This window comes from Leptopilina heterotoma, unplaced genomic scaffold, assembly GCF_015476425.1.
Source record: "Leptopilina heterotoma isolate Lh14 unplaced genomic scaffold, ASM1547642v1 Lhet_206, whole genome shotgun sequence".
NCBI classification, from domain to species: Eukaryota; Metazoa; Arthropoda; class Insecta; order Hymenoptera; family Figitidae; genus Leptopilina; species Leptopilina heterotoma.
Window position 1 is genome coordinate 555,491 of NW_025110922.1, and position 18,579 is coordinate 574,069.

Below are 18,579 nucleotides of genomic sequence, written 5' to 3' on the forward strand. Positions count from 1 at the left end.
AAAATTCCTTTTTCAAATATAAATAAAATACCAAAAAACCAATTATTTTCAATAAAATTTTACAGAATTTTAATTACTTTCAAAATTTGCTATATATATATTAAGATTCATCAAAATTTGTTTTTTAAAAATCTTAATAAAATACTTTTAAGAAATCAATTATTTTCAATAAAATTTTTCAAAATTTCAATTATTTTCAAAATTTTTAATTAAAATTCTTTAAAAATTTTAAAGATAAATCTTCTTTTAAAAAGAAATAATTTTAAAAAAACAATTATTTCCAATAAATTTTTTTTCTAATTTGATTTTTGAACATTTTAATAAAAAATATAAAAAATTAATTAAGTTAAAAAATTTTTTTACAAAATTACAATTATAATTTTAAAATTTGCAATTAAAATTCTTCAGAATTCGTTTTTTAAATTTAAATAAAATACCAAAAAATCTGTTATTTTCAATAAAATTTTACAGAATTTCATTTATTTTCAAAATCTGGCATTGATTTTTAAAAAATAAATTATTTTCAATAAAATTTTACAAAATTTTAACTATTTTCAAAATTATCAACTAAAATTCTTTAAATTTTGATTTTTAAAAAATCTTCTTGAAATACTTAAAAAAAAACCAATTATTTAGAATTAAATTTTATAAAATTTCAATAATATTTAAAATTTTGCAATTAAAATTTTTTTAAATTTAATTTTTAAAAATTCTATTGAAATACTTGAAAAAAATTAATTTTTTTCAATAAAATTTTACAAAATTTCTATTAATTTTCAAAATTTGCAATGTAAAATTCTTGAAAATTTGTTTTTTTAAATCTGAATTGATATACTTGAAAAAAATCAATTATTTCCAGTAAAATTCTAAATAATTTCAATTATTAAAAAACTTTTTAATTGCTATCTTCAAAATTTTAATCATCATAAAAGAATTATTCAAAAATTATTTTTGCAAAATTCGATACTAAATATTTATTTTTTACAGTATAAAATAAGAAAGCATATATATTAAAAATAATGCCGTTTATCTAACAATAATAAGCAATTTTTTTCATCTTTTTTCCCCCAAAAAAAGGAAGAAACTATTGTTTTAATTTAATATCTGGCGTTTTTTAATTTTCTATTTAGAAGGAAACTTACAAAATTCTATACTTTAAATTAACATAAAATTAAATTAATAATTCAATTTCCGAATTTAGATATGAATGAATATAATTAGATTAAAATTGAAAAATATATACCGAAATAATAAAATGTTTTGAAAATAACAATTGAAAAAAAAGGTAAATTAAATTCACACGCGACTATTAAAATATTATAATTATTTTAAACACGTGAGTTATAATTCTATTAAAAGGTTGGAATAAATTTGGATAATGAGAAAGAAAACTGAAGAAAACCTTTGTTGGATGTATGAAAGTTCAAAACTTTCAAGTGCATTTAGTATAATATATTATTGCAAAATATTTCCAAGTAGTTTCGTCACTTTTTTTTTCTTATTAGATTAGATTAAAACTATATCGCAGTTTAACAAATCTGAGTTGTTCATCGATATGAAAAGATCAAATCTTTTGATAAAATGCTACTTTTTTAATTAAAAAAAATTTTTTCCCCTAAATTACAGTTTAATTAAATTGAATTCTACTTTAATTTTCTTCAAAGTAATTCTTTGAGTTTTCTATAGAATTTATTTGAATTATTTTAACGAAGTTTTTTTTTGTAGAATTAGAGAATTTTTTTTATACTTTAGAGATACTCAATTTCTAATTTTATCATTTTATTATAGAGCTGTAAATTTTCTCCTTTAGTTTTATATTCCTGTATAAAATAAAAAATTTAATTTTCCTCAATTAATTTTAATTATTGAAAATTGTAATTATATTAAATTTTTTCTAATTTTATTATGTATTTTTTTTCATTTCGTTGTCTTGTAACAATTCCCTTGTATAATTTTATGGCTTTTTTTGTCCTTTCTGTTTTTCCTTTTCTTAGAATTGTTGGTATTAATTATATTTTTATTTTGATAATTTTTATTTTTTATTATGTATTATTTTAACAATTTTTATTGCGATTATTACATTTTAATAACTTTTTTTTATTACGTTTTATTTTCATCTAATTATTTTTTTTGTTTCTTACGTTCTATGTTGATGTTTTTTTTGTTCACTACGCTTTATATTGCTGTTTTTTTTCTTTTATTTTGAATTTTTTTTTGTTTTTACGTTTTATGTTAATTTTTTATTACATTTTATGTTAATAGTATTTTTCGTTTACTACGCTTTGTTGTTTTTTTATTACGTTTAATGTTGAGCGCATTTTTTTCTTTATTACGTTCTACGTTAATGTTTATTCTATTTTACTACGCTTTATGTTGATAGTATTTTTTTGTTTACTACGTTTTATGTTGATAGTATTTTTTTGTTTATTACGTTTTATGTTGATATTTTTTTTTTATTTATTATTCTTTATGTTGATTTTTACATTTATTACGTCTACGTTTATTTTTTTTGTTTTATGTTGTTTGCTGCATTTTATATTGATGTTTTCTTCAGTTTTCTTGTTCATTACGTTATATTTTGATGGTTATTTTGTTTCTAACATTTTATGTTATTTTTTTCGTTTATCACATTTTATTTTAATAGTTTCTTCGTTTATTACGTCTTTTTTTTGTTTATTACATTTAATTTAGAATTTATTTTTTAAATTATAATAATTCATTTCCTAAATCCAATTCATTCAATATGTTATTATATTGACCTGTGTGAAATCGTAAAAGAAACATAAGAGACGATTTTTAATATCATAAATGTTGCATAAGAGACTTATTATTGAAAAAAAAATTTATTATGAGGTTTTAAATTCAGTTGTGTGTGCATAGAAATTACAAAATAGTTCAAATACAATTCGTGTTTGAAAATAATATCTAAAAATTAAGGTCAGACACAATTTATTAATTTTCAATGTGTACAGTAGCAGACATAATAAATGTATACCTATATAGAGAGAGAAATGAAACTAACATTTAATGTGTCTGGAGTCTCTAATTGTGTAAATTATTCACCTTATTTGAGGTCTAGTTTCACAGACACGAGGTTCCCTTCTTGTGCATTGGGTGAAACTTTTATTCTTATCTCGATTGCTCCTCTCATTATGGTCCACTTTCTCAGTTTTGTCTCTATTATCGTCGGCATTATTTTCCATTTTTTTTTTTTACCATTTCAGTTTAATTAGTAAAGTATTTTTGTTTCTTTCAATTTTTAATTTCATCACTATACTATTATTACTTTTATTTTTATTTTATTATTATCTTAAAATTCTTCAAAAAAATTTTTTTTTAATCTTAATAAAATACTATTAAAAAATTAATTATTTTCTATAAAAATTCATAAAATTTCAATTACTTTTAAAATTTTTGAATAAAAATTGTTTTTTATATTTGATTTTTTAACATTTTAATGAAAAACAAAAAAAAATCAATTTTTTATTTTAAAGAAAATTTTACAAAAATTTCAATTATTTTCAAAATTTGCAATAAAAATTTTGAAATATAAATAAAATGCCAAAAAACCAATTATTCTTAATAAAATTATACAGAATTCCAATTATTTACAAAATCTGAAATTAAAATTCTTTAAAATTTGATTTTTAAAAAGTCTATTATGTTCAATAAAATTTTACAAAATTTTCCATTACTTTCAATGTTTTCAATTAAAATTCTGATCAAAATTTGTTTTTTTGAAAATCTTAATAACATAATTATACTTTTAAAAAATCAATTATTTTTAATAAAATTTTACAAAATTTCAATTATTTAAAGAATTTTCAATCAAAATTCGAGTTTTTAAAGAAACACACAAAGACCTTTAAAAAATAAATTATTTACAATAAAATTCATAAATTTTCAATTATTTTTAAAATTCTTGAATAAAAAATGTTTTTTAAATTTGATTTTTTTAACATTTTAATGAAAAACAGAAAAAATTAATTAATTTAAAGAAAATTTTACAAAATTTCAATTATTTAAAGAATTTTCAATCAAAATTTGATTTTTAATAAAACACAAAAAAAAACCTTTAAAAAATCAATTATTCACAATAAAAATTCATAAAAATTTAAATAATTTTTAAAATTCTTGAATATAAATTGTTTTTTTTAAATTTGATTTTTTTAACATTTTAATGAAAAACAGAAAAAATCAATTATTTTAAAGAAAATTTTACAAAATTTCAATTATTTTTAAAATTTGCAAATAAAATTCTTCAAAATTCGTTTTCTTAAATTTAAACATATGTAACGAAGTAAATCGTTACTTATGTATAGGCAAATTTTCGTTCTGAGTCCAGTGCTATAGTTAGTGACTTTGTCTGCGTCTTTTCTATCGTTCCGTCGCATTTTTCCCAATTTTGGTATAGTCCGTTGGTCAGCGTCTTGTGTCTATCTCACCTTAGAGTGCCCCTTCTCTGAATGATTTCTCGTCTGTTTGATAAGAGGGAGATGTCACATGGCTTATAGAGACCCTTTCCCTTCTTTCTAATAGGTATCGTTGAAAATTCGACAAGGAAGGATTCATAGGAAAAATCATGAGGTGTGATAGGGAAGGAGTTTTCCCAAATTCGCTGCTGGTTTCCAGGAAAGCCGCGGATCGGAGGAACACTCGTCGCCTAGATATCAATCGAGCTGGTTGAGTTTTGTAGTTTGGTCTTATTTGCATTTTCGTGTGTACGAAGATAAGAGACGAATGTAAAGTAGAATTGTTGCCATTTTAAATATTTGTACGTTTCAATTTTTAATTACTTAAATTTCTTTATTGTTTTAAATAAATTATTACGACTTTTATTTTATTTTGTGAGTGATTATTTAAGTTAATTCCCTGTTTGTTTGGCGTTATTGTTTCTCGAAATTTGTTGGAGATTTGGAGACGTTGTCGTTATGAGTTTTCAAAGAAGCAGTTAATGTTTGCCTATTGTCCAAGGAATCTGGAGATCGATGCATCGCGATTTTAATTCTCAGCAGTTCCCCCCCTTAATAAGATATTGTTGAATATTGTGTTTTTCTGTTAATTAGAGTTTTCGAGATTATAGTGATTGAATTTCGGGTTATCGATGCAATAGTTTAAATTGAGTAAATTATAAATAACTATTAAAATCCCCGTTATACATAATACAAAAAAACCAATTATTTTTAATAAAATTTTACAGAATTTCAATTATTTACAAAATCTGCAATTAAAATTCTTTAAATTTAGTTTTTAAGTTCTTAATGAATTACTTGTAAGAATATTCACTTGTAAATTCAATTATTTTTAATAAAATTTTACAAAATTCGAAATTAAAATTCTTTAAAAATTTATTTTAAAAAAATCCGAATTAAATACTTTTATAAAATCAATTATTTAGAATAAAACTTTACAAATTTTCAATTATTTAAAAAATTTCTTCAATTTGATTTTTAAAAATTTTAATGAAATTCTGAAAAGATCAATTATTTTCCTTAAACTTAGAAAAAATTTTAATTATTTTAAAAATTTGCAATTAAAATTCTTGAAAATTCGTTTTTTTCAAATCCTAATGAAGTACTTTTAGAAAAACTATTATTTTCAATAATTTTTTTTTTTTATCAGTGAAGGCGAAATTTCTTTCTAATTTTTTCTTTTATTATTTATTATAATAAATAGTAAAAGATAAATTTTTGTCTAATTTTTATTTTATTGTTTATTATAATAAATAATAAAAGAAAAAGTTAGAAAAAAAATTTCCCAACTGATAAGATAAAAAACAAGGACCCAATACGACATTTATTTCCATAACCAATTCTGTCATATTTTTATTATTCGATTTCTAATTTCTCTTTCTGAACTTAGCCTCATTTATTCTAACGAATGAAAAAAAAAAATTTTGTTGTAGGTGTATATAAAGGGAGAAAGGTGTCATGAAACGGCGAATTTCCAAAAATAGAATATAACGTAAAAGCTGAAAAGAGAAGAGAACGAGTTGTTTTTGTATGCAGGCAGGGAAGAAGAATTATTACGTAAACCAGACAACATGCTGTTTATTTAATTACATTTAACTTTGGATACTGGATTTAACTAGAGTAGCAAGGATCAAATTTATCCAATGGGATTGCAGAGAAGTTGAATTTAATTGTAAATTATCCGCCGGACTCAGCATCACGGAAGAGGTGTGTCTATTTTCATGTTATACACGTCAAGTTTGAAAGCCTTTGTTCCTCTCGCCTTATTAAGTCTAAATTACGGACAGGAAAATTGCGACATCCTCCATAACTAAATAGACGTCTCTCCTCGCACTAACTCTGCGCTGATGGACGACGAGCTCTGGACGAGACGAGAGTAACATTTACAAAAGCCTAACTGTATTCTCTGTCTCTAGGATACCTATATACTCTCTTTTTTTTTAAACTGTACTTTTTTTGCTAAAAAAAAATTCAGGTCTCGGATTGTATGACTTTTTTTTGGTATTTTTTCGACTTTTGTGATTTTTTTCTACATATTGCAACAATAAGAGAACAAGAATAATTTCTTGTATCAAATGTAACTTATTTTATAGTGTAAAGAGTTCAAAAAAAAAAAAAAAAAAAAAAATTCAATCGAATTTTGCAAAAATAATTTTTGAATAATTTTTTTATGAATACAATTTTACGTAATTGATTACAATACGTAATTAAAAAGTTTTTTAATAATTGGAATTTTCTAGAATTTTATTGTAAATAATATATTCTGTTTGAAGTATTTCATTCACATCTACAAAAACGAATTTTGAAGAATTTTAATTATTTTTGAAAGTAATTGAAATTTTGTAAAATTTGATTGAAAATAATAAATTGTATACTTTTTAAAAATGAAATTGTAAAGAATTTTAATTGCAGATTTTGAAAATAACTGAAATTGAAATTTTACTGTGAATAATTGATTTTATAAAATTATTTTCTTTTAAAAATCAATTTTTGAAGAATTTTGATTGGAAATTTTGAAAATTATTGTAATTGAAATTCAGTAAAATTTTATTGATAATAATTTATTTTTTCAGTATTTTATTAAAATTTTTAAAAATAAAATAAAATTTTTTTTAAATAATTGAAAATTTGTAAAATTTTACTCTAAATAATTAATTTCATTAAAGTATTTCATTCGAATCTTTTAAAAATTAATTTTTGAACAATTTTAAAAGCAAATTTTGAAAATAATTAAAATTTTTTAAAATTTTAATTATTTTTCAAGTAATTCAGTAAAAATTTGGAAACAAAATTTAAAGAATTTTATTTGCAAAATTTGAAAATAATTGAAATTCTGTAAAATTTTATAAAAAATAATTGTCATTTTTGTATTTTATTTAAATTTTAGAAAACGAAATTTGAAGAATTTTAATTGCAAATTTTGAAAATTGAAAATTGAAGTTTTGTAAAATTATATTGAAAATAATTGATTTTTTCAGTATTTTATTACACTTTTTAAAAATCAAATCTAAAAAAATTTTAATTGCACAATTTTCAAAATAATTGTAATTTGGTGAAAGTTTATTCTAAATAAATGATTTTATAAGAGTATTTCATTTGGATTTTTTAAAAATCAATTTTTGAAGAATTTTAATATTGAAAACATTCAATATAATGGGAATTTTTGTAAAAGTTTATTGAACATAATTGACTTTTTAAAAATCAAATTTTGAAGAATTTTAATTGCAAATTATGAAAATAATTGAAATTTTCTTAAATTTCATTGAAAATAATTATTTTTTAAAGTATTTCATTATAATTTTTGTAAATTAAATTTTGAAGAATTGTATTTGCCGAAATTTTGAAATTAATTAAAATTTTGTAAAATTTTCTTTAAAATAATGGATTTTTTTGTTTTTCATTAAAATGTTAAAAAATGAAATAATATAGAGAAACAATGTTTATTTCAAAATTTTTCAAAATAATTGAAATTTTGTGAATTTTTATTCTAAATAATTGATTTTTTTAAAGGGTTCTTTTTAGATTCTTTAAAAATCAAATTTTTGAGAAATTTTGATTGAAAATTTTTTATATAATTGAAATTTTGTAAAATTTGTTTGAAAATAATTGATTTCTTAAAAGTATTTTGTTAAGATTTCAAATTTTAAAGAATTTTAATTGCAAAAATAATTTTTTTTTACAATTTATTATTAAACTTTTCGAAGAAATCAATTATTTTTAAACATTTGAATCCATTATAAAAATTGATTATATTTTAAATTGTCTTCAAATTCTTTTGAGAAATTCAATTATTTTCGAGAAACTAAAAGTTAACGAAAATAATTAAATATTTGAAAAAGAAAACTAATTCTTCAGTTTTTATCATAATTTTTTAAAATTCAATTATTTTCAAAAAAAGTAAACTAAAATTTTTGAAGAAATATACTTTTTTAGAAAGATTATTAATAAAATTTTGAAAAAGTAGGTAATATATTTTTATATTTGTAATTATAATAGTTGAGAAGCTTGCTAATTTTTTAATATTTTTCCAAAATTCTTTTTAAAAAATCAATTATTTTCAAAATATTGTATTAAATTTCTACAAATGAAATAAAAAAAATAGTGAATGAAAAAATGAAAAAAAAATAAGAGAATAAGAGAAAAAATACAGTTGAAAAAAAGAATTGAACGTCCGTTCAGTTAGTTCGGACGTGGGTGTAGTTTACAACGTTTATGATCAACGATTGAATAAAATTTATATTTTTATAAGAAGAAAAATAATAAACTCTTTTTTTAGAAATATATTTCTTTTAAAAACTATTATTTTTAGATTATTCTTTAAAAATTTTATTTTAATCATGAAACTTTGAAAACACTTTGAAATTATATTTTTATTGAAAATTTTCTAAAAATTCGGTTCGAAAAATATTTTTTCTTCTAAATCATTGATCGTTGATAAACGTTGTAAAATTCACCAAAATTTTGTATATGGACATGAAAATTCGTTTGGAAATCAAAAAAGACTTTTGAAAATTTCGATATTCTTTGGAAAATTATTTACTTCTATTTCTCACGGTTGGAGATGAAAAGAACGTATTGATCGCTGTTGTAAATAAGCTTATCTTAATTAGCACACCTGTTGATTCTTGACAATCGAGTCAATTTTCATACTTGAATCTGTCACCTTGACTTCATATTTCTTGTAATCTCTGGAAAGTTCTTATTGCCTTCAAGAAAAAAAAATTAAAATAATTTCCATTCAACTAAAGTTCGCCAATATTGTTCTATTTTGTAATTATTTTTCTCTTCTCTCGACTTTTTCTTTCTTAACTTTTCTTCTTTTAAAAGAAAGAAATTTTTTTTCTTCTATAAAATTTAAAACTGAAAAGAAACTTTGTTTTTTTTTGCCTTATGTAATTAAATTTTTGTTTTGTTGAAATAAGTAGAAATGGACGCAGTTTCTTTCTTCTTATTTTGAAATAAACAAGACCCGATTTCCTTCAATGGTTTCGAATAATAATTATTAAGAATGATTATTACGAAAGGATGTGGTGTGTTTAAAATGAGATTTAGAATAATCAGTGAAGCGTTCTTTTTTTCTACTTTTCTTTTCACTTCTGATTTCGCGTGTAATATAATTTTCTGTTTGCAATGAGAGTATACAGATTATACCACCTGAAGTGAAATAACCGTGACATTATTAAAGAATTCTGGTTTCACAGTGATTCATTCTGTTGTAATTTAAAACCCCTTTGGAAACACTACAAAACGAACGTTAGTCACCCAAGAATCCGGTCTTCTCAATAATCCATATTTCATACGAAAAGAAAAAAACAATTTACTTCCGCTTCCACTACTGTGATAAAATATTGGTACACATGATTTCTAATTCTTGTGCAACACTTTTTCTCTTGTTACCAATTTTATATCTATTCGAGATAATCGAAAATTTGTATATAAAATTTTCAATTAATTTTGTGGGTAATTAATTATTATTCACTTTTAATTAATTCAGTCAATTCAATTAATGGCAATTTACTAATTCATTAGCTGGAAATAACTGAATTTTAATTTTAAATTTTTAACGATTAAAAATGTGTAATTAACATTTTTCGTTTTTTAACAAACAAAAATCACATATTATTTTTTATTAAATTTTATTTTTTATTTATTAACTTTATTAATTTTACACTCCGAAAATTTTGAAACTTTAAAAGAACGAAATATTTTTTGTATAAATATTTTCAAAAAATTATTAAGTAAAATGAAAAATATTTTTCAAAACATTTTTCAATTAATTAATTGAATTAGTATTTAATTCAATTGAAAACGAATTTTTCTAATTCATTAGCTGAAATTAAGCTTTTAATTAATATCCTCAAAGTTTCGAACGTAGGAACGAATGAATTTTATTTATTTATTTAAATACTGCTGTAAAATCAGACAAAAATTAATAATTATCGCCTAATTATTTAATAAAAATTAATAAAAAATAGTCAAATTTGATAGCAAATAATTAATTTTTTTTTATAAATGTTTCATTAAAATTTTTGAAAATCAAATTTTGAAGAATTTTGATTGCAAATATTTTTAAAAAATTTAATTGAAAATAATAAAAATTTTTATTAACGTTCTACGAAAATACTTAAAAATCAAATTTTGAAGAATTTTAATTGAAAATTATGAAAATAATTGAAATCTTATAAAATTTCATTGAAAATAATTTATTTTTTTATAAAGTTTAATTAAAATTATTAAAAATAAAATTTTGAAAATTTTTTATTGTCAATTTTGAAAATAATTCAAATTTTGTATATTTAAACGAAACTGATAAATGTTTTTTTCTATATTTCATTAAAATTTTTGAAAATCAAATTTTGAAGAATTTTGATTGCAAATAGGATTGGAAAATAATTCAAATTTTGTAAAATTTAATTGAAAAATAATTAATATTTTTATTAATGTTTTATTAAAATTAATAAAAATCAAGTTTTGAAGAATTTTTATTGCAAATTTTGAAAATAAATGAAAGTTTGTATAATTTTCACGAAACTGATTAATGTTTTTTTTCAATGTTTCATTAAAATTTTTGAAAATCAAATTTTGAAGAATTTTGATTGCAAATATTGAAAATAATTCAAATTTTGAAGAATTTTGATTGCAAATATTGAAAATAATTCATGAAAATAATTCAAATTTTGAAGAATTTTGATTACAAATTTTGAAAATGAATGGAATTTTGTAAAATAAAATTGAAAATATATTTTTTTTTAATTTCATTAAAAAAAAATGATTAATAATCAAATTTTGTAGAATTATAATTTAAGATTTGGAAAATATTTGAAATAAAGCTTTTTATTAATATCCTCAAAGTTTCGAACGTCGAATTGAATGAATTTTCTTTATTTATTTATTAAATTCAAATACTGCTGGAAAATCAGGCAGAAATGAATAATTATCACCTAATTATTTATTAAAATTAATAAAAATGATTTATTTGATAACAGACTAATTATTATTTTTAATTATTTAACCTTTTATACTTATTTTTCACTCTGAATCAATTATTTTTAATTTTCAATTATTAAACGATTTTTTTCCTTTGAATTTGAAAATTTTTAATGTTAATTATTTTTTAATTTCTTAATTTCTTAATTTTAAATGTTAATTTTTTTTTAATTTGTTAGTTTTTAATTTTTCACTAATAAATTTTTAATATTGTTATTAAATAGTTGGAAATTGTTATACGCGATTGTAATGAATTATATTTGATGAGTGGTGCAATTATTTTCGCGATAGGAATTTAATTTGAAGATTGTCTAAATGATTTTTTGATAAATGATTATGGTCTCTGTGGATAATACGGATTCTCGGCTCGTTTATTCGCAAACTTTTGAAATTAATGTTGAAACTTGTAACAATCTCAACTTTAATAAGATCCCGAGAAGTTTGTGCGGAATCAAACTCAACACTAAACTTCAAATTCTTTGGTTATAGTGAGCCGCAATGTGACTCGTCTATGCAATAAACTAGAACCATTAAAATATGAATATATAGGAAGCAATTTAAGTTTGTGAAAAATCATTTTAATAATTTCTTCAAAGTAATTTTTTTTCTCCATTTTTTGGAAAAATTTTTTTTACTTTACTTTCATATTTATTCAAAATTTATTTTTACAGATTGTTCGTTGCTTTAAAAATTGTATTTAATATTAATAATAATTTTAATTCCAATAATAATAATAATAATAAATTTTTTAACAAAAAACAAAATAATAATAATAATACATTTTTTATTGCAGGAAGATTCTGATGACGCGATGACATTACACTGGTGGATGCACTGGTTTTGGATTACGGCGAATATTTTTGGTAAATAAAATATGTCTCTAATTTCGTTAAAATTTTGAATTTTTGTCAAAAAATATTCTTTTGCTAATTTAGAAAATAAATTTCCTTCTATGATGAATTTTTTAAAAATTTTATTCCAGTAATTTTTGAAAATATTTAAATAGAAAAAAATATTCGTTCATTTCAACGAAAATAAATCGCAAAATTACAAAAAAAAAAAAAAATAAATAAAAAGACAATTTTATGAAATAATTTAAAAATAAAAAACATTAATGTCGATTATTTAAAAGTTTACCTTTATTTTAGTTAAAATTCTTTTTCTATTTAGAATAAAATACGTTTTATTTTTATCCAACTTCGCAGGGAAATAAATAAAAACTATTTTATTCAGCGGTTAGCAGTATGACTTTTTTTTCTTATCTTTTGTATACAAATAGAGTATTGTTAAATTTTAAATATAGCAAGACCTGGTTTCTCCAGTTTTTATCTTAATTTCTAAAAGACATTTTTTGAAATAAATTTACTGGACGCGAAAAGGAAATAACTTGAAATTAGTTTGGAAAATATTTGTTTATAAACTAAATAACTTGATTTCAATTCATTGATTTGCAATTTCCTGTCGAGAAGTCGGAAAAAGAAATGAAAGAGAAGCAATTTTTTTCACAGATGGAACAATTGCAATTAAATTACACTTTGAAAATTGTGATTCTTTTTTAATTACTTCATTCAAATTCTTAAAAATCAAATATCAAAAATTTTTTTTATTGTAAATCTTTAAAATAATTTAAATTCTGTAGAATTTTATTGCAAATAATTGATTTTATAAAAGTATTTAATTTTAATTGGAGATTTTGAAAATAATTCGAATTTTGTATAATTTTAAAACAAAACTGATTAATGTTTTTTTAAAAATATTTCATTAAAATTTTTGAAAATCAAATTTTGAAAATAATTCAAATTTCGTAACATTCAATTGAAAATAATTAATTTTTTTTATAAATGTTTCATTACAATTAATAAAAATCAAATTTTGAAGAATTTTGATTACAAATTTTACAAATAAATGAAATCTTGTAAAATGAAATTGAAAATAATTTATTTCGTTAAAGATATTTTTTCATTAAAAAAAATGATTAATAATCAAATTTTGAAAATTTATAATTGAAAATAAGGAAAAAAATATTATTAAAAATGATTGTTTTCTAAAAGTATTTCATTAGGATTTGAAAAAACGAATTTTCAAGAATTTTAATTGCAAATTTTTTAAATAATTGAAATTTTTTAAAGTTTTATTGAAAATAATTGATTTTTTCAGTATTTCATTACAATTTTTAAAAATAAAATTAAAGAAATTTTTTAAGTAATGTAAATTTTGTAAAATTTTATTCTAAATAATTTATTTCATAAAAGTATTTCATTCGGATTTTTTAAAAATCCGAAAATAAAAATTTTATTTTTTGAAAATATAATTAAAATTTTGTACAATTTTATTGAAAATAAATGATTTTTCAAGTAATTCAATTAAGAATTTGAAAACTAAATGTAAAGAATTTTATTTGCAGATTTTGAAAAGGATTGAAATTCTGTAATATTTTATTAAAAATAATTTGGTTTTTTTGTATTTTATTTAAATTTATGAAAACGAATTTTGAAGAATTTTAATTGCAAAGTTTGAAAATAGTAGAAATTTTGTAAATTGTAATTGAAAATAATTTATTTTTAAACCAGCATTTGATTAAAATTATTAAAAACCAAATTTGGAGAATTTTAATTGCAAATTTTGTAAAATTTAATTAAAAATCCTAATGTTTTTTTTATATTTTATTAAAATAAATATTGAAAATTAATTTTTGAAGAATTATTATTACAAATTTTTCAAATAATTGGAATTTTGTAAAGTGAAATTGAAAATAATTTTTTTAAAATAATTTATTTCTTTAAAGATTTATGATTAAAAATCAGATTTTAAAGAATTATAATTGACAATTTAGTAAATAATTGAAATTTTGTAAAGTGTAATTGAAAATAATTTTTTTTATATAAGCGTTTCATTAAAATTATTAAAAATAATCAAGTTTTGAAGAATTTTAATTGCAAATGTTGAAAATAATTCAAATTTCGTAAAATTTGATTCAAAATAATTAATTTTTTTTATAAATGTTTCAGTAAAATTAATAAAAATCAAATTTTTATGAATTATTAACTAAAATAAATTTTGTTTTCCAGGAATTATGGCAGTCCCCTTGCCATCGACCACCGAAGGGCCTAGAATAGAAGACGAAAATCAAATGTCGACCACCGATTCAATAGTACACTCGACAATATTAACGAAATTAGATGATAATAATAATAAAAATTCAAGTACTGAAAATTTTAGAATAGCCAAAGCCATTGGCATATTTCCGTCTATGAATACAGCAAAAATAATTTCAAATAACAATAAACAATCAACGCCTGCTGCTGCTGCTGGTGATATTGTCACGAGTTCGAGAACAAAATTAAAAGGCTTGCCAGAAAGTGTAACACTTGGTGTTTATAATGATAATAAAAGTTCAGTGATTCGAATGCCAGGAGTGAAGAAGGATAGTAAAATTTCTTGGATTTTAACATCGAATAAAACGAGTCGAACAAAATATGGCGATGAAAAAACGTCGGAGGTTGTTAGAAATTTCAGTACCAGTGAATATGAAAGTCTCACTGTCTTGCCTTTACAAGAGGGATTTAAACTAGTCGTTAATAATAAAAGTAATCCATTCTCAGCCACTAGTGGAAAATTAAGAACTGTCAACGTTTCAGAGGATTTACTAGTTGAGGAAGATCTCACCGCGCCACAATTAATTGCCACTGCTTCTTCTATTCTTGATGGTAATATACTTTTGAAAGAAATTTATTGTTTTTACACGTTTAGAGATTTTAGAAAAATAATTTCTAAATTTATGAAAAATAATTTCTAAATTCTTGAAATTTAATTTCTAAATTTGTGAAAAATAATTTCTAAATTCTTGAAATTTAATTTCTAAATTTGTGAAAAATAATTTTTAAATTCTTGGAATTTAATTTCTAAATTTTAGGGATCACAGTTAATTGCCTTTTTTTAACTAATTCCTTTTTCTTGCTCTTTTCTCCTTTTTTATCGCCTTAAAGTAATAAAAAAAACCCTAAAGTACGTAAAAATCAATTTCTTCCGCTTTTCTTTTTTTCTTACAAGGTAACAAATATATAGTAACTTTTACTATTTACGAACTAAAAATCAAACTGTTTGGAATTACTGTCAAATTTCATTTGATTTTATAAATTGTACTAAAATCGAAATATTTTTTTACTAATTTTCAAAAATATTTTATAATATCAGTAGTAATTGAAATCCTTACGAATTTCAATTACTACTGATATTATAAAATTTACTCTGGAAATAACGATATTTGATAATAATTATTAATTATTTGATATTTGATAAATTTACTATTATCTAAGTTAATTTTTTTTGGTAAAAATTACGAGCCTCGGATAGTTTAACTTTTTTTCGACTTATTTTCAAAAAATTCGATTTTTTCGACTTTGCTTCCGAATATTGAAACAAAATACCACTTTCGATTTTTGTTATAAAAATGGAAATTACTTCGATTTTTAAAGTGCACAAAGAATTAACTATAGGCAAATTATATAAAAATAAATTATTTCAGACAATTTTTTAAATATATAATTAAATTAAGTAAAATTTCATAAAAAATAGTTCATTTTTTTTAAATACTTCGTTCAAATTTTTGAAAATCAAATTTCAAAAAATTTTAAATGTAAAACTTTAAAATCCTAATTGGAATTCTGTAAAATTTTCTTGCAAATAGTTGATTTTATAAAAGGATTTGATTAAGATTTTGTAAAAATCAAATTTTTGACGAATTTTAATTGAAAATTACGAAAGTAATTATTGAAAATAAAAATTTTTTTAAAAAAATATAATTAAAATTTTTGAAAATCAAATTTTGAAGAATTTTTATTACAAATTTTCAAGATAAATAAAATTTTATAAATTTAAATTGAAAATAATTTATTTTTTGTACTATTTCATTAAAATAATTGATAATCAAATTTTGAAGAATTCTAATTGCAAAATTTTGAAAATAATTAAAGTTTCATAAAAGTTTGGTTTCAAATAACTGGTTTTTTTATAATTTCATTAAAATTTTGTAGAATTTTAATAGCTAATTTTGAAAATAAATGAAATTTCTTTAAATTAATTGAAAATAATTAATTTTTTTATAAATATTTCATTAAAATTATTGAAAATCAAATTTTAAAGTATTTTCATTACAAAATTTTGATAATAATTCGAAATTTTGTAAAATTAAATTGGAAATAATTGATTTTTGAAAAATATTTCATTAAAATTTTAAAGAATTTCAATTGGAAATTTGAAATTAATTGAAATTTTATATAATTTTATTGAAAACTATTAATTTTTTTAAATATTCCATTAAAATTTTTGAAAACCAAATTTCGAAGAATTTGAATTACAAAAATTTTGATAATCATAGCAATTTTGTAAAATTTGTTTGAAAATAATTGATTTTTTAAATATTTTATTATTGTTTTTAAAAATCAATTTTAAAACAATTTTAATTGTAAAATTTTAAAAATAATTGAAATTTTGTTAAATTTTATTTGAAATAATTGATTTTTCAAGTAATTGACTAAAATTTTTGAAAACCTAATTTCGTAGAATTTTAATTGCAAATTTATAAGTGATTCAAATTTTTTAGAAATTTGGTTTCAAATAATTGATTTTCCTTAGCGTTTTAATAAGATTTTTTAAAAGTAGGTAATTAAAATTTTGTACAATTTTATTGTAATTTTAATTTTTAATTTTATTTTTTTAAGTAATTTTTTAAAAATATATCAATAAGATTTTCAAAAAATAATATTATGACAAATTTTATTTTGCAAATTTTAAATAATTTAAAATAATTATTTAGATATTTAAATTCACCTTTTTTATCTAAAATTACATGAAAAAATCACTGTGTGATCCCTGAAATTTATATTCGCTATCAAATTTAAAAAAGAAAATTAAATAAGCATTAGAATACAAGAATCTGAAAGACAATTGAATTTCAAATCATGTTTTTTGCATTCTAATGCTCAATTTTATTATTGATTAGTTTTTGGCCAATTTCATTGAAATTCAAAAGTAATTATTTTATTAAAAAGAAAAATTTTCTATGGCACTTCTGAAAGAAGCTATCAATATATTCATGAAATGGAAATATATTCATGAATACTTGTAAATAAATATTTCAATGACATTGTTTCCAAGATATACACCACGTGGAGGTAACCAATCATGTATCTCAAAAAGAAAATATTTTTTATTTTTCAAAACAAATAATTTTTAAAAAGAATTTTTGATATATTTCTCATGTCAGTAAAGTTTACAACGTTTATGATCAATGATTAAAATAAAAAAATATTTCTTAATCGAAAAACAATAAATAGTTTGTTTAAAATTATTTGTTCTCAAAAAACTGTAGAGCAATTTTGGTACAAAAATTTGCAAGATTTTAAATACAAAACTATTTTTTTCTTCTAAATTGTTGATTATAAACGTTGCAAAAATCACTGAAGTTGTAATTTTTTTTATATATTTTAAAATTTTATATTTTATATTTTTTGTTTATAATTTTTTGTGTTTTAAACAAATTGAAATCCACAACGTTGTTCAATGAAAAAAATTTTTCTATATAAGTTTATTGTTCAAAGATAATGAAACAGAATTGCCACAAAAATATTAAAAGAGGTAGAGATTTATTTATGTTTTAACAATAATTGTTGTATATTTCTTAAAATTATTATTATTATTAATATTAATTCGAATGTATTAAACAAAATTTTTGTCGTTGATCATCGTTGTGAAATTCATCTTCGTGAAATAAATTGAAATTTGTTTGTATAAATTTTCTATTTGATGACATTTAATAAAAGGAAATAAAATGAAATTGCAGCTGAATTAAGTGATTCAACGAGACTCAGCCGAGCAAGAAGTGCTTTCTCGAGTGATTTTCAGAGAGATCAAAAACAGGATGATAATTCACGATCACAAAGTAGTGATAGCGGTAAAAATTGTCCTGATGTTGGGGCAGAAGACAACGGTGCTTCTGTTGCAGATATTGCGATAATCACTGGTAGTTGTTTGGCGAGCATCGCATTACTGAGCACAATAGTGACCGTAGGATATATTATGTATAGGTAAATAATTATCTTATTATCTTTAAATTTCCCTC

The 18,579-nt window shown here is 19.8% G+C and overlaps 1 protein-coding gene across 5 annotated transcripts in view; it reads left to right on the plus strand.

Annotated features, from left to right (window-relative positions):
• The window catches only part of LOC122501232, a 52,833-nt gene that overhangs the window by 33,266 nt on the left and 988 nt on the right, over nt 1-18,579 (plus strand). The window contains exons 1-5 of one of the 5 annotated variants that reach the window (XM_043610544.1): nt 4,620-4,774; nt 5,906-6,179; nt 12,253-12,322; nt 14,528-15,166; nt 18,301-18,544. In XM_043610544.1, the coding sequence (XP_043466479.1) occupies nt 12,271-12,322; nt 14,528-15,166; nt 18,301-18,544 (935 nt within the window). In that variant the 5' untranslated portion in view covers nt 4,620-4,774; nt 5,906-6,179; nt 12,253-12,270. Of the gene's footprint in view, nt 1-4,619; nt 4,775-5,905; nt 6,180-12,252; nt 12,323-14,527; nt 15,167-18,300; nt 18,545-18,579 lie in introns of those variants that run through there. The other 4 variants (XM_043610546.1, XM_043610543.1, XM_043610548.1 and 1 more) reach the window with 4 other exon arrangements.